Genomic DNA, 15,522 nt, shown 5'->3' on the forward strand with positions numbered 1-15,522 from the left:
CCGGCTCCCGCCCCGGCTCCCCCTCTCGCTCCCTGCCCCTGGCCTTGCTGGGCGGTCGAGGCGTGGCTGCCGGCAGCGGGAAGCGCAGGCCGCGGGCGCGGGTGCCGCTCGGCTCCTTCGCAACAGGTACCTCACCTCGCCCTCTCACTAGCGGTGAGCAGACGGGTCGTGACTGGGATGGGGCTGTTTCCACTTCTTCCTTAAAGCCCTCTCAGCGTTTTGGCTCGGTGCGGCTGCCTTCAGCAGCACTTCCCTCAGGGCAGCCGCATTTGAGCAGCCCTCTTCTGTGCCCTGCTCCGGGAAGAGGGAAAGACTCAACCGATATTTAGACTTCTCCGGATATGCTGCCAATGAAAACTCCTGTTACGGTGATAGTTTCTTCTAAGGTGCTTCCCCACCGTGCTCAGAGGTGGCTCTAGTAGTTGCATCCTCAGAAAGTGACCAGCAGCATCATGGCCCGGGCAAACCTGTGGTGCGGGTGAACACCTTTTTGTCAGTCACGGTGCAATTAAGGTACCAAAATTCGCCTTAGGAAGTCACCTATTTTTATACTTTTGTCTCCAGGGTACCAGTGTGTGTTGTGTGAAAACAGTACAGGAGTGCCCAAGCTGCCTATATACAGCTCTATCTGGTAATAGTCAGGGTTTTGTACTGACCCCCAGCTGTGCTAGGGTGGATGTACTGTTGCCAAACTCAAGATCTCCCTGAACGTGCTGCAGTAATTTTCCCTCAGCTTCGCTTTAGGCCTAAAACACCTTGCCCAACCAAACATAAATCTTCCTCACAGGAAGACCTCTAGTCAGTTTGTTTTACTAGCTGACCCACATATGTGCTGATGTGTGACAGCCTTCACAAGGGTCCAAATAAAACTTTCAGTTTAGATCTATTCTTAGTTTAGATGGGGAAAAAAAAAAAAAAACAACACAAACAAACCAAAAAAACCCCTCAGCTCTGGAAGCAACAATCTTCATGGAAATGTGCCTTGGCAAACAAATACCTGTTTGGTTTTTTCTTCTCTTATACATATTGTAGTATTAAAAAGGCTAAACAGAGGGTGTGATTCAGTGTGGACTGAGGCTGAAAACATGGGTAGTTGAGGTAGATTTGATGTCTTTCAAAACACACATCTATATACAAATTACGGGCTTGTCATGGCAAATCTATATGACAAACTACTGCTGTAACAAAGGGTTAGATATAGAGAAAGTCAAGAGTCAGAAAAATAAAAGACAAAGTAACTATTCATATCAATGTTAACTTTATTTGCAAGCTATGTTTTCAAATCCATCAAATATGATTTAATCAATAACTGAAATCTACATTAAAATGCTAGTTCAGTCTGTTTCTTCATTACTGGTCTTCTTGTTTTTTTTCATTACAGAGGCAGCAAGAACAACTGCCTTTCTCAAATCAGTTATATTTTTCCTCCCTAATAGCTGGATTAATAGAACACATGACCTTCCAAAATTTCCAGTAACAGACAACTAGTACTTCAGCATGGGCTTTAGGGAAGGCATAATTTTTTATCTTTCCTTGTCCATAAAAGAGATTTATCTATGCATGACAGACCGTGTACAAAAATAAAGCTAGTAAGGGAGAACAGGGGAGAAATGTAATTTAGTGAGTGGTGCATGTTGGACAACGTACTGTCTGTTGGTAGATTCCATTATATACTCAGGGGTTCTAAGTAGTTTTCAGTACAGCACCTGCCAAAAGTAATCCCTCTAGATGTCTTTTGAATTTCTAGAGAATAAGAGGAAGAGAACCCATAAATTACATTTTACAAAGATCATATCTCAGAATTCCTGGTTTTGGATTTTTCATAGCAAAATTAAATAGATCCATAAATATGCAGTCTCTTCAATGCTTGATTTGATAGTGGTCACATTATTAATACTGTCAGATTGCTAACATTATTCAAGTGATCTTGAATACTTTATGAGCAGAGCTCCATTTGTCTTCCATGCAGTGTCACTATTCATACGAGACACAAACAGAAATGCTGTGTTACTGTATCATCAGGTCAAAGGCAAAGCTGGAAACAGAACCCTGATTTCTAATTCTAGTTCAGCACTTGTTTTACCTAACACAGTACAGAGCCAATGCAGCTATGGCTTTAATATTCTAAGTAATTCCTTAGCCAATCCTTTTCTAACTTATCATGCAGTTAAAAGGCTGAAACATTTAAGAAACCCAGATGTCTGCTTTGCAATGCTTGATGTTTGTGCTATTTTATATTTGGACCAGACCCTGCTCATCAAACATGCATGCATATTAATGGAAATGCTGCAAAAGGATTCTACATTTATTTTTACAGTTGCATTAAAGGAGAAACCACAACCCAGTATTTACATTTCTGGAAATGTATGTCTGTGGCTTACTGGAAGTGTGTCTCAACTCAAAGCACTAAATATATATGTAGCTGAGCTCATGGGGCTAAAACAGTACAATAAGAAGCTGGAATACAAGGTCTCCAGTCCTGTACTGTAAAAACAGTCCTTGAAACTCCCAAGGACTTTCTAGGTCACTTCTGCAATAGTCTTTTTCATGTGTTGTCAGTTACACACAAATTACATGGGATGTAAGAATGCATTGGCTGTAAATTTTCAGGTGGCCAGCATGTATGTGTGTGTAGATACATGCTTACCTTAAAAGCCAGCCTTTGAAATAATAATTCACAACTGGAAGGTCTGCAGATGTCTGAGACTGTCTTCAGAAGTTCCCTACCTTTGCTGTATTTAGTAATTTGAGATGTTTCTGGACATCAGAGCATCAAGTGTCACTCACATGTTAGAACTGAAGAGTCTGAAGCAGAGAAAGTGCCAAAGTCTCTGCTACTCTCTAACCTTGTGCAGAAGTACAGACCACAAACCGTGACTCAGAGTTCTAACTATACCATGAAAAATGTCATGGCTTTTGCAGTGAGAACACTGTGGGGGAGAAAAAAGAGCGTTTTAAGGCATTCAGGAGACCTATTTCATTTCCTATTTGTTCATTCACTTATTTGTTGCTTTCACTCATTTTCTCTCTTCTTTATCTCTGCTAGTGTGCCTTTCAAGTCACAGGCTCCTTCCCATCTTTCCTGACAAGCAGAGTGAGCAGAAAAGAAAAGAGTAGCTCTTGTCCATACACAGTACACTCGTTTCAGGAATCAGATGGTGCTGGGATTTTGCTGCCTGTTCTGAACTTTGTAAAACTTATTATTTCAAAGGGCATGGTAGACAGCCAGACTGCAGTCCTCTGATAGAAAACAAAACAACCCCCGAAAAACCCTCTGGATTTTTAGTTTTTATTTTTACAGCCTTCTCCTAGCATTTGTTTTCTTACTTAGTCTCTTTGCTATTCTTTAGCCTTAAAGGCAGATGAAAGCCAAGTGATTATTCACTGTATCTATATATAGCTGTAGCATATATCTATAGAGCAAGGCAGTTTATGGACAGAAGAAACCTTTCATCTGTTCCCAACCACTTGGCATTAAAACAAGGCTTTTAATATAGATCAACATCTGTTGATAATGCACTATGTAAGAAAAAAATGCACAAGCCTAATGGCAAAAGTTAGGGCTTGATCTTGCAGAATTTGTAATCCTAGTTATATAAGCTAGTCCATATTGGGATGTGAACTTTAAATCATAAAACAAGCTAGGTGGAAAAGTTTCAAGAATCTGCGAACATTCTGGATTGAGAAAAGTGTTTGGCTCAAACATAGTTCCCAGAAGCAAACAAGTGTTTGCAGCAGGAGGGGGACCCAAATGGGCAATTCTGGGAGGTGATAAGATGCTGTCAGAACATCTGTGCTACAGTTGGAAGTTGGCTGCAGCATATACCATGACGTGAGCTGTAGTATACCTGGCATGTCTACAAATAGCTGTACTGGCTGCAGGTGTGATTCATCTCACCTAAATAATGTATTTAGAAGTTAAACACCTAAGACCAGTAAGATGAATCACTCTATGAAAGTGTTTATTATTGACTGGCATATAAGGTGACTTGAATGATTAACTTTTAGGTGCCTAAGTTAGGTGAGATGAACTTCATCTTGGCTGTACAAACCTGTGTGGGACTGTGGTACATGCTTAAGTGACAGATGCATATTGATGCCTCTGTTTCTTGTTAAATAGATTAAAACAAGTGGTGATATATACTTGTACCTGCAGATACCGTACCTCCCTTGGTTGTATAGACACAGCTTGGATGGCAGCTTGAACCCTAAACACCAACATTGTAAAACCGATATAAGACCAGTAACACCAGTTTTTGCAACTATAACCCTGTGAAATTCAGTTGTGATAAAACCTGTTTATTTTAAAGGAATAGCCTTCCATAGGAGTTCATCCTTATGCTGTAGCTTCATGTTAGTGTGACAAACCTGAAGTGAAAGTGATTACAAACTCACTGACCTGTTGTCATTTTCCAGAGCCCAACATACAAATCAATAAAAAGTGCATCAGAAATATGCTTTTTAAAATTATCACTTGGTCATTTCAGCTAGTGTTAGTGACACAGAGAAGCAAATGTACTTTATAGCAAGGAGTGTGATACTGCTTGTGAAGCAATAATATGGCAAAAGCAAAGTGAAGAATGAAGTCAGTAGAAAAGAGAGTAAGCTCATGTAAAGGTAAACTTGATAGCACCCCTTCAACATCATTTCATAGGAGAACTTTAATTTTTACATTGCTAAAATTAATGAAGAGTTGACTTGCTCAACCCCATACCAGTCAGAGGAGTTCAGCCACTCTGAACTCAAGCAGCTCTATCCTGATTCACCTGCGAACACAGCCAGGCTTAAGGGAATGTTTAAAAGGATGAAATAGCAGAAGATAGGTAGCTTAGTTCATCAAAAGAAGGCAGCTTCAAGGACTGATTTTTTTTTTAATGGGTGGACTTTATCTGGTCCAAAATCAGGATCAGCAACAAAGACTTTTATGTGCCAGAGCCTCTTTAAGGACAACTAAGGCATTTTTAGATCTACTGTGTTTTATGTGGGCTATTCTGAACCTGTATTTTACCCGGGGATGATTTATCTTTGAGACTACCAGAAAGGGTGACTGGCAACATGGTAGAGGTAGTAAAGATTTGTATCACCTTTTGCTGGTTTGTTTTCTGCAGTAACTTTGGTTTATTTGTTACAAGCCGTCAAATGGCATGGTCAGAATGTTAAAACTTGCGTAGAATTTCATAGACTTCTGATAGTTCTTGAGATATAGATTGAAAATTATTGATTTTTCAAATGAGCGGCCATTCCGGCAATGAGCTTGATGTAGCTCATCTATGCACCCGTACAGACTTACATATTATTAACTTTGTATTGGTCTGAGAATTTCCAATAATTGAGACTAATATGATTACATAGTAAAAAGGGGAGAGTTAGGAGGTTCGACTTCTGAATAAACTCTAACATATTCCATATCCAGTGCTTTCCACAATATCAGTAAGGGAGACAGGAAAGAAAATGCTTTTCATTCAGTTAATGCTACTATAGACTTACTAATGCAAGGACTTCCTGTTACTCATAAATTTAATATTGAATTTCCCCTTTAGACTTATCTCCTAATGCAGTTCCTATCTTCTCCAGTTTTGTATATCAGTCCACTGAGTCATCACATCTTATTTTAAAATTGTACTGTACATTTTTTTGAGGTTAAACATTGAAGACAACAGAATCAACTAGTACTGAAAGAAATGGTTCCTTATTTGGTGTTTCAGTCTATTTTCATTATACTATATAACATGAAGTTTCTTCATGGGTGGTTGCAAAAGAATAAAACAGCTTTCTGTTCTTAGGCTTTCCATTCCAAGATGAATGTTAATACCTTTTATAAACCATAAACCACTGTTATTAATTGGGAAATGAGAATATAGCCTGATGTCATAGAAGCTAAGATGACACAGACTGGAAAAATTAATCAACAGGAAACACTGAATAACAAGGATTCAGCTGGAAGCAATATATCAAACACACCGTAACTCTGACCAAGACATAGCATTCTGATGAACCACCGAGTACGCTGACATATAAAGGAAACATTTTTCTGGAGCATTACCGTTGGAACTAGGAAAAATGCATCCTCAAGCTATCCTTCTCTTTTCCAGGAATCAGTGCTGCTTTTCCCTGCCAAACACTTTTCCTTATTCTAATCAAAACCAATACTCATTACTGCCATTGAGGAGTACCCAGAAACTTTTGTGCTCTTACCTGTGGAAATGATAGAACTTCAAGCAGTTGGATTGCTCGTGTTTGGTAGCGTATCTTGAAACACCACTTTCCCTTGAGAACTAGATATTTCATGCAGAGACACTTACATGCATTATTTTTAGTAAATTTGTTTAATACCAAATATTTGTCTTCCCTGTATGTTTCAAAAATGTTGTTCAGCTGATGTTCCCAAGTGTGTGTGAAGACTATGGTCTTTATCTGTTTTTGTGAAGAAGTGATTTTTTATATTCTTGAAACATGCCTGATTGATACCAGGCTTTAGATAGCTACAAAGATATATGATTTTTCTTTCACCTACAGAATCTCCACAGAGCAGAGACTCCATGCACAGCAATTCAAGAAAGCCTTGATCAATGAGCCTGTCATCAGCCTTGGGTGAAGTAATAGAGAAGCTGATCTGGAGATCAATTGCTAAAGAACACTACAAAAAAACTGATCAATTTGATCTAATGAAAAGTGATTTTAACAAATAGATTGAAGTTAATTATTTGACTAGTAGCAGTTTGCTTATTATGGTATAACACAGCAACATGGCATCAGCATTCTTTAAAGATATTGAAGAGCTGGCAAATGTGGAAAAGAAACACAAACATCTTTTAGATGACTGAAAGAAAGTTTTGCAGTAGGAGGCAGAGAGTTGTATCTGCTTTAATTAACAAGAGAAAGAAATGGAGAAGTAATTCAGGTACAAAGGCCCCTAGTAGGAGAATATACCAGCTACTACTCTAAAACAGTGAAGATATTCCAACAACTGCTGAATGGAAGCTGAAGCCACACAAATTCAGATAGAAAGCTTAAATTTTAACAATTTGAGCAATTAACCTTTGGAACAAACATGATGGAGTCTCCATCTCTTAATGTCTGCAGATTTAAACTTGATACCTTTCCACAAGTTATGCTTTAGAACAAAGTTGTTGGGCTCATTATAGTGATAAATGGCTGATATTTAATGATCTGGAACACAGGAGGTGAAAGTAGAAGATCTCAAGGTCTCTTCTGGATTTAAACTTTATTTCATGATATCTCTGTTAAATTTGGGAGTAAGGACACTAATTAGGGTCAAAGGGGATATTTTGGCCTGCCTGTTCTGGTCAGATTTTTTCATCCAAAACTTAATCATGTGCTTAACAAAACACTAATGTCGGCACTGGTATAAAACAAAAAATAATATAGGATTATGCAAATTACCCTGGTGAGGGAAATAAAAAGTGGGACAACAGCTTTTCTCGTGATTTCGGCATAAGCACCATTTTTTTTTTCAATTGTAGAAGATACCAGCCTCTATTCATTGTCACTGATGTGCTTCTCTGAAATGCTTTAGAATTTTGTTGATCACAGAAATATGTGATTGTGTTAATGAATGCGAATTAATGACTTCACTAACTGGAAGATCAGTGAACAAATGTAAATGACTGTTTGTTTAAGCATAGCTAATGCCATGAACAGTTTTGTTCACCTTCAATTACAGTTCAAGTTATATTTATTATGCCAATAATATTCATGTAAATGTGCAGCGGACATGGAGTAGTGTGATAGTGTGCCAGAATTTAATGTCACCATAGTGTAGTGATACAAAAGGAACTGCACATATTGCACACATAAAATGTGGACAGTATAAGAATTATTAATATTTTAAAGGAACTAATTCAGGGTTGGGATGTTGTTCCTGTTTTACAGGTAGATTTTAGCAACCTGATAAAGTTACCAAGAAACAAGAAATGGCAGAGCCAAGACAAGAACACAGTTCTTCTGTCTTCACAGTGGAACACACTGCCTCACATGGCAGTTTCAAAAAATGGTAAGCCTTTACAATTTGCAAAATGTTACCAAGCATAGGGGGTCAGACTCAGTAGAGGGTTGTAGGGACTGAAAGTTGATCTTCTGAAGTCTAGCATACAATCTAGAAGCCTGAGCAAGATAACTAGCTTCCATATGTAGAGAATCTGTGATCATAACATGATCCAAAGTAATTAACATATTAACTACCAATACTTAGGAACTTCTTTTTTTTTTTAAACTGAGACTATTTAGTCAATAGAAGACTACTAATGATCACAGGTGCAAATAGTGAAACTCCTTTTTCAAACATCTATTTTTTCAGGAAAATGCTTCCTTCTCCTTAAAACACACTGCACTGAACTATTCTTTCAAGACAGCTTTTTACATCATACATTTTCCAAAGAATGAGTGAAACTTGATTCCCACAAGAACTTGCCCTTTCTTCAGTAGTCACTCTGTTACTCATTCAAGGGGTAGTTTTGGATTTAATTCTCTTTCAGCTAGAAGAAAAATAAATTCATTTCTCCACCATGCCAGTAGCATATCTTACAGCTCCACTATTCAGTAAACAATTTAAGATGTAGCAGGATAGAAAGATAACACAGATATAACACAGAGACTGTGGCTTTTGCAGGGCAAAAATTATGTCTGATCTCAAGATGCTGGGTAGCATCTTGAGTGGTAGCTGCAATTTTGCCTTCTGAATGGCCCCATCCTGCTTTTTTTTATGCCCTGAGAACAAAAAACAGAAAGGTCCTTGGGGTACCTAGGTATAGGTGTATTCTGACTTTAAGATCCTGACTGAGTTTAGAGGCAAGTTAAAATGCAGACCCTTTTCAAAACAGTAACCATTTAAGACATGAAGCTGATCTTTGGGCAGGCACATGTTAAGAGCCAACACTTAATCTCTGGTCTCATTAGTTGTATGTTAGGAGAATGAAAGAAAAAGTAACTTAAATGGAAGTTAAGTAAGACAAATAAAGGGAGTTTGAATGGCAGTGAGAGCTTAAGGAGAGGCAATTGGACACCTGAAAGTAACTAAAACTCCACCACTCCATCACTGGACTTCTTGCAATCTCAATCATAATGATTTATGCAATTTAAAAAAAATGTTTCTGCAAGGTAACTGGGTTTCTTGGTTGGAAGTTCTAGTTCAGTGGGTAAGGATTTTCAATAAAATAAGAGGACAACAAGGCATATATTCAAGAAATGGAGAGAGATTTATTAAGGAAGCAAACATTCAATGTTACATTCAAGAAAGAACTGTCAAAAAATTCTTTTCTAGTTCTTTTTTGATTGAATTGGATGTCCTTGACCTCTTTGTACAACATGAATAATGATTCATAACTTCTCTGGTAAAATGCTCATATTTCTACTGTAAAACCAGGCATCCCCACCTAGACTGAGATCCCTGGCTGAGCCTTGCAGCAGTAGCACATGAGCTGGTCTCAGTTCTCCTGCCACAGAGCAAATGTAAATGGACCATTGGCTCCATCATTCTTCACCAGATGATGTGTGGATCCAAGGGAATCCACAATTGCAACTGTTCCTAGATCTGTTAGTTCGTGTGCAGCCTTTAACAGAAAACTTATAAATAATACAGTGCATAAGAAGACAATATGAAACTTAAAGATAACTGGTATAATCTTCCTTCCTTCTCACTCAGCACAAAAGTCTGAAAGATGTGATAAACTTGCAACAGCTAGTCTCAAAGGTGTGTTCTTTCTGGAGAATGTGATCTCATATTGCTAAAGCAGTGCCAAGTGCAGCAGAATTGAACCATGATGAAATCCTTGTCTGGATTTAGAAGTGAGAAAGTTCATGCATGTTCAACCACCAATTGCATGAGATACCATGAAATAATCTCTTTTGCCAGGTTATTAGTGCTCCTGGTTCATGTCCTAGGGTCACCCAGTAACTAGGGTTCTATGATGTAATGGGAGGCTGTGACATCAGCAGTCCAGTGCTGTGTTTGCCAGCTTGAGATGCTAAGCCAGTCACCTCTTTTTTGCTATACCTGTCACGCAGCTGCATCTCATATGAACTCATGTGGAGTTTAAGATTTAAGGCCTGTCCCAGGCTATAAGAAGAGCTCTCTGTCTTAATTTGTCTTCCGTTAATAAAAGATGTCTGAAAAGAAGGATTGTGATAAGGAGAATTGCTCTGCTCTTGAATTGCTGGATTTCAAGAATGCTTTGAAGCAGTTCCAGAAACTAGTTGAAAAAACAGTAATCCAGAAGACAAAGGAGAGATTAGGCTTGTATATCAAAGATGATGGTAAGAGATACTCTTTCTGATGGAAAAGTGTAATTTTCATATGGAGAGAAGGTGTCATTGAGACAAGACTATAAGACAGACCTGAAATTGATGTTCAGACTGTGACTTCTTGCTTTTTACAGGAAATAGGCAGATTGTTCTATGAGACTGATTTTGTCCTCCTGTTAAGATTTTTGGTCAAATTACAACGCTATGGTGATTGCTCACAAAATAGAATTAGTGAAACTGCCACATATACAAGTTAGCACAATGCAGTGTTTCTAGTGATCTGTAAAAGCCCAAACCTGATGAATTCTCTAAATCCAGTTGCTTAATTGTAAATAATGAGGGCAAAGTTTTGCTTTTCTCAATGCAAGTTGCTATTGTTGCATGAAAGAATTAACTTTATTCCAGACACCATTCAAGTTCAGATCAACAAACCAGAATTGTGGGTTGAAAGTAAGGGAAGAAAGAAGAGGTGAGGATTTTTCACTTATTCTTTTATCTATCTGTTTCCTGTCATGCATCGCAAATCAGGTAGTTTTGAAAAGACTGAACATTAAGATTGAACTTTTTTTTTCTTTTTTTTTTGTAAAATGCTTTCGTGAATACGGTGTGAGGAGCCAGAACTTGAATGCTATTGATATTGAAGGAGAAATAAAACAGGAGGTAGGGGAGATAAGGAAAGAAGCTGTATCTTGACAGTTTTTAACTCTGGGTGTATTGTTCTATCGATACAGATGAGATCGACTATGACAAGTTCTATACAACCACACAGATGCTTCTTGGTCCAGAAATCAAGGATCATAATGTTAAGGCCTTTTTCAGGAAGATTTCCAACAATCTTGATGCAAGGACAGAATGGTGTGAGGTAAGATTTCTAAAACCTGATTAAATATAAGCAGCTAATTATAATCTTAAAAGGTAACAGTATTTAGCTGTTGATTATGTATTGTTAATGAGTCTGTTGTTTATGAGCTCCATGGCATAATGGGGCACTCTCATGTTAGTTATCCTGCCTGCCATTCATTTCCTAAAAATAACAATTATTTGGAAAAGAGATATACCTTTGAAGCTAGAAAATTAGATAAAATATATTGGTTTGGTTGATCTAGACAAAAACTATATATAAGAACTGTCTTAATTTATTTGTTGCTGTTATCTTATTCAAGAAGTGATGTTTAATTATAACAAGTTGAAAAGGAAAGAGGCTCCATGTTTAGTGTGATAATAAACAATTTAGAAACTTGCATTTGTCCATTTGTTGGTTAAATGCAAGTTTCCAGGGAAGACGTTTGAAGATAGGAGGGTAAAATCTGTCTTTGGAATTTCTCTTGTGACATTTGAGTGATGATATCCATCCTGCTATAGATCTTGAGAACTGAAGGAGTTTGTAATACTGTAAAAATATAGCTCTTTCTAGCTTGTGTTATTCTGTACCCTATGCTATTATACTTTTAGTTTAAGTAAGGATAATCCTATTCTCCTAGTGCCAAAACCTGGAATGTGAAGCTTGAGCATTGTATCAGTATTCAGTGTACGTGGAAGTTGTAAATACGAAAATAATCCCTAGAGGCATCCCTAACCTATTTCACTAGAGTGAGGAGAAGTTCTGAAGAGGGCCTCCAGTACCTAAAGGGGACCTACAAGAAGGCTGGAGAGGAATTTTTTATAAGGGCATGTAGTGATAGGATGAAGGGTAATGGCTTTAAACTGAGAGAGGATAGTTTTAGATTAGATATAAGGAAGAAATTCTTCACTATGAGGGTGGTGAGGCACTGGCACAGGTTGCCCAGAGAGGCTGTGGCTGCCCCCTCCCTGGCAGTGTTCAGGCCAGGTTGGACGGGGCTTTGAGCAACCTGGTCTGGTGGAAGGTGTCCCTGCCCATGGCAGGGGGGTTGGAACTAGATGGTCTTTAAGGTTCCCTTCAACACAAACTATTCCATGATTGTGATTCTTCCACATCACCATGTCAGTGGAAGATTAAGTATGGAAGACCTTTGCTGAGCCCTGCCTTTCCCACCTTTTTCATGTGGGTAAACAGGTGAGTATTTTGCCAATGACAGAGTTGTCTCTACAAGCTTTTTGCTAAGAGATTCCCTGTACTGGATTTTCTGCTGACTATCTCTGGCTAATTTCAGACTTCTAAATATATCATGCAGAACAGCTTAACACATGGGAGAATCCATGCTGCTAATTCTAGCAGATTCTTAAGAGCAAAATTTGCTCCTACTATGCTGGTTATAAAATCAGTCCAGTAATTTCAGCAAGCAGGACTATTTTTTTATTCCAAATATATATATGATTTTTCTGACCACTCTTTCCAATTTTGAGAGGTATCTGTCCTTATAAAGCCGTGCCACTGGAAGTCTGATTAGAAGGGTTAATTAGAATGAATTAGGTAAAGCCTGGGTAGGTTACAGTTTTATTTGTAGGTGAACTACTTTTCTTTTCTACCCCTACCTGTTTGGTACATCAGCCGAACCTGCAAATCAAAATTCTTATTAAACATTAGTTATGCTACGCTGGTTTACATGAATTGAGGAAGTTGGCCCCTGATCCTTGAGCCTATTATGTATATGCACATGAATACAGCTTAAAGCGTGACCTAAATAAATAAAATCATTTTTCCATCTTGTTTTATGAAAGAGCACTGAGTTGTCTACCAGAACTGCTTATCCTCAAAAGTCTGACATTCTAGATTCCTGACAAGGTAAGCAGGATCTGGAGCCTGAGTCTTCTCCTGTACTGCTTCACTGATATTCATTGGCCTCAGGCTTCTTGACAAAATGCAAAATCTCTTATGACTACAGTATGCAATTTGTGCTCTGAGGATAAGTCTATCTTTTAGCTAAGGCATCAGAAATATCTTTTTTTCTTTCCTCTCTTTTCTCTCTTTCCTCTGCTTTCTCTCCTTCCTCTTCCCCTTTCCACAGAGATAAATCTGGCCTTTACTTTAAGTGTGAGGCATTAGAGGTAGAGCAGCATTTAGTAGAGTGGTTTTAGCCACTGTGTTCTGTATGTATTACGTGAGTCTGTAGATGAGTGAGATCTGTGTAATCTATTTTTCTGTCTCTGGCAGTGGTAAATAGCAAATCTTTGTAAAAAGCATCTAAGAATGAGGTAACTATGAAATAGTAGATCTGGGTTACTTCTAGCTTCTGGCTGTGCATAGTTTAAAGATTTTCTGTGCCAGAGTTGCAACTGCACTCTGTGTTTAGTATCCTTTGATGGATTTTAATCTATCCATTTATAAATTATGTCAGAACCCACCTAAAAAAGGATACTTTCATAGCATTCGAAGTTTTACACATTTTGTAAAAAAGTACTTTGTCTTGTTGTTTTTAAACTTGGTGCCTTTTTTTTTTTTTTCGCATGTGTTACAAGAAATTCTGAACCCTTACTCTAGAAAAGTATCTTTTAAGGTATTTTCCCATGGATAGTGTTTCAAGCAACTCTTTTGTAAAAATGACTGATTTTTACATTGTTTGAGCCAATCTGTATCAAGAGCATCCATCGTTATATGTTACTGCAAGATTTTTGTTTGTTTGTTTTTTACCTGAAGACAGCACCACCTGTGCTGTCTAGGAAAGTTACTGTGTACTCCAAGTTATGTTCCCCAGATGGGGGTTACACAGTAACTTTCCTATGATAGCATAGGTGGCACTGCCTTATATAGCAAGTCTTTGCTGGACTTAAAGTCATAAGGTAACAAGTGTCATGAATTATAAATTCATTAGCATATTCCCATTTTATTTACACTGGAACACTGCATTATTTGAACCTTGAAGATACCCAACGCTCATTCTTTACATGTTATCAACGATTGCTATCAAGTGATTTACTAATACCATCCTAAACACAATGTGTTTGGTCCTTTCAATTAAATAAGGTTCTGTATATGAATAATCTGATTAATACCTCTCTTAACATTGTTTTTACTTATAATGTCACATTACTCACAAACTTTTCTTATGTCAGACAGTAAAGATTTTTTCAAGGAGGGCCTAGGGGAAATCTGTGAAACAGCTGTAGAGGACATCAAACAATATGTAACTGCCTTCTAGTGAACTTGCCTATGAGCCCTCTTTAACAGATAGAACTTTAGGCTACATCCAATTCCTCTGTTATTAAGTTCGCCTTATAAGAGGTAAAAAATTTTTTTATCTTTTCATGTCTCCTACTTGCATGTCATCCCTTCTTCCTTCCTTCCTCCCTCTTTCACCGTGAGAAGATACTTAAAGGTGAGGTCCTGGCTTTTCTCAACATTTCTTTGAAAGTTTTTAAAAATAGGGGGAAAAAAAAAACCATTTCTGGATTTGCTGGTACATGTAATACAAGCTAAGCTATTGAAATGGCCAACTGCCATCAGACATGCTGACATGACAGCACCAGTCAAGTTGTTGTACTAATCAAAATTCTCTACCTCATTTCAAACTTCTTACTTCTTTTTGTATGGGATTGGAGAGAAGTGATATAATATCTTGTGCAGATGTGGCAAGCTAGACACATATCCTATACAGAGTAAGATATACTCTATGGGTATGAAGCAGGGACCAGCTTAGAAAAGTACTTCTGAATTCATGATGACTGTCAGACTGACAGCCCTTTGTTTAGGGAAGCAGAACAGTAGCAAATTATGTTGAGGGCCATTAGTTTATAAGAGAACTGAAAAAAAGTTCTGTTTGTTTGCTGGAGTGAGTATCTTTTACTCCAAAACCTTATTTGAGTTTCCAGTGCGATCAGGCTAGTTATTTGCATTACATAATTACACAAGCAAGCACAGTATGGGGTCTAACAAAAGAGGTGAAGCCCCTTTGGTTTCCTTATGAAATCTGTGTAGGTTTTGCCTGTGATAAAATTCCTTTCTAGAGCATTCCTCAAATTTTATCGTGTGAGCTGACTGATGACAGCCTTTTAAAATGCCGCGTATATAAACTTTCTTGAAAAAATAGGTGTGTGGTATTCAATGAATCTTCAGCATCTCACAGCATGCATTTCATGTAGAAGAGGGATATCAGTGAGACTACACTGAGTTCTGTAGGGTATGAAATAGAAATATTTGTTATTTCTCTGTTCAAAAGAATCCTGATTAAAGTGTTAATGTGGGTTTTGTATTTATTTTATCTTGTGGGGAGAAATATTTAACATAAGGTAACTGGTAATCCATGATGAAAGTGATAATTCAGTTATGGAACAGACAAAGATCGGACTACTTGAGTCAACTTCAATCTGACATTGATATCTTTACCTTGACACAGCCTTATGTAT

General features: G+C 37.8%; 1 protein-coding gene across 8 annotated transcripts in view; it reads left to right on the top strand.

Moving 5' to 3' along the window:
- Positions 1–7,897: 7,897 nt before the first annotated feature.
- The window catches only part of WDR64 (WD repeat domain 64), a 91,656-nt gene continuing 84,031 nt past the window's right edge, over positions 7,898–15,522 (top strand). For 6 of the 8 annotated variants that reach the window (XM_026844858.1, XM_026844861.1, XM_026844859.1 and 3 more), the window contains exons 1-2: positions 10,122–10,272; positions 10,992–11,122. In XM_026844858.1, coding sequence (XP_026700659.1) covers positions 10,122–10,272; positions 10,992–11,122 — 282 coding nt within the window. Of the gene's footprint in view, positions 8,015–10,121; positions 10,273–10,991; positions 11,123–15,522 lie in introns of those variants that run through there. The other 2 variants (XM_026844863.1, XM_026844864.1) reach the window with 1 other exon arrangement.

Source organism: Athene cunicularia, assembly GCF_003259725.1.
Source record: "Athene cunicularia isolate RWA chromosome 3 unlocalized genomic scaffold, athCun1 chr3_part1, whole genome shotgun sequence".
Classification (NCBI taxonomy): domain Eukaryota; kingdom Metazoa; phylum Chordata; class Aves; order Strigiformes; family Strigidae; genus Athene; species Athene cunicularia.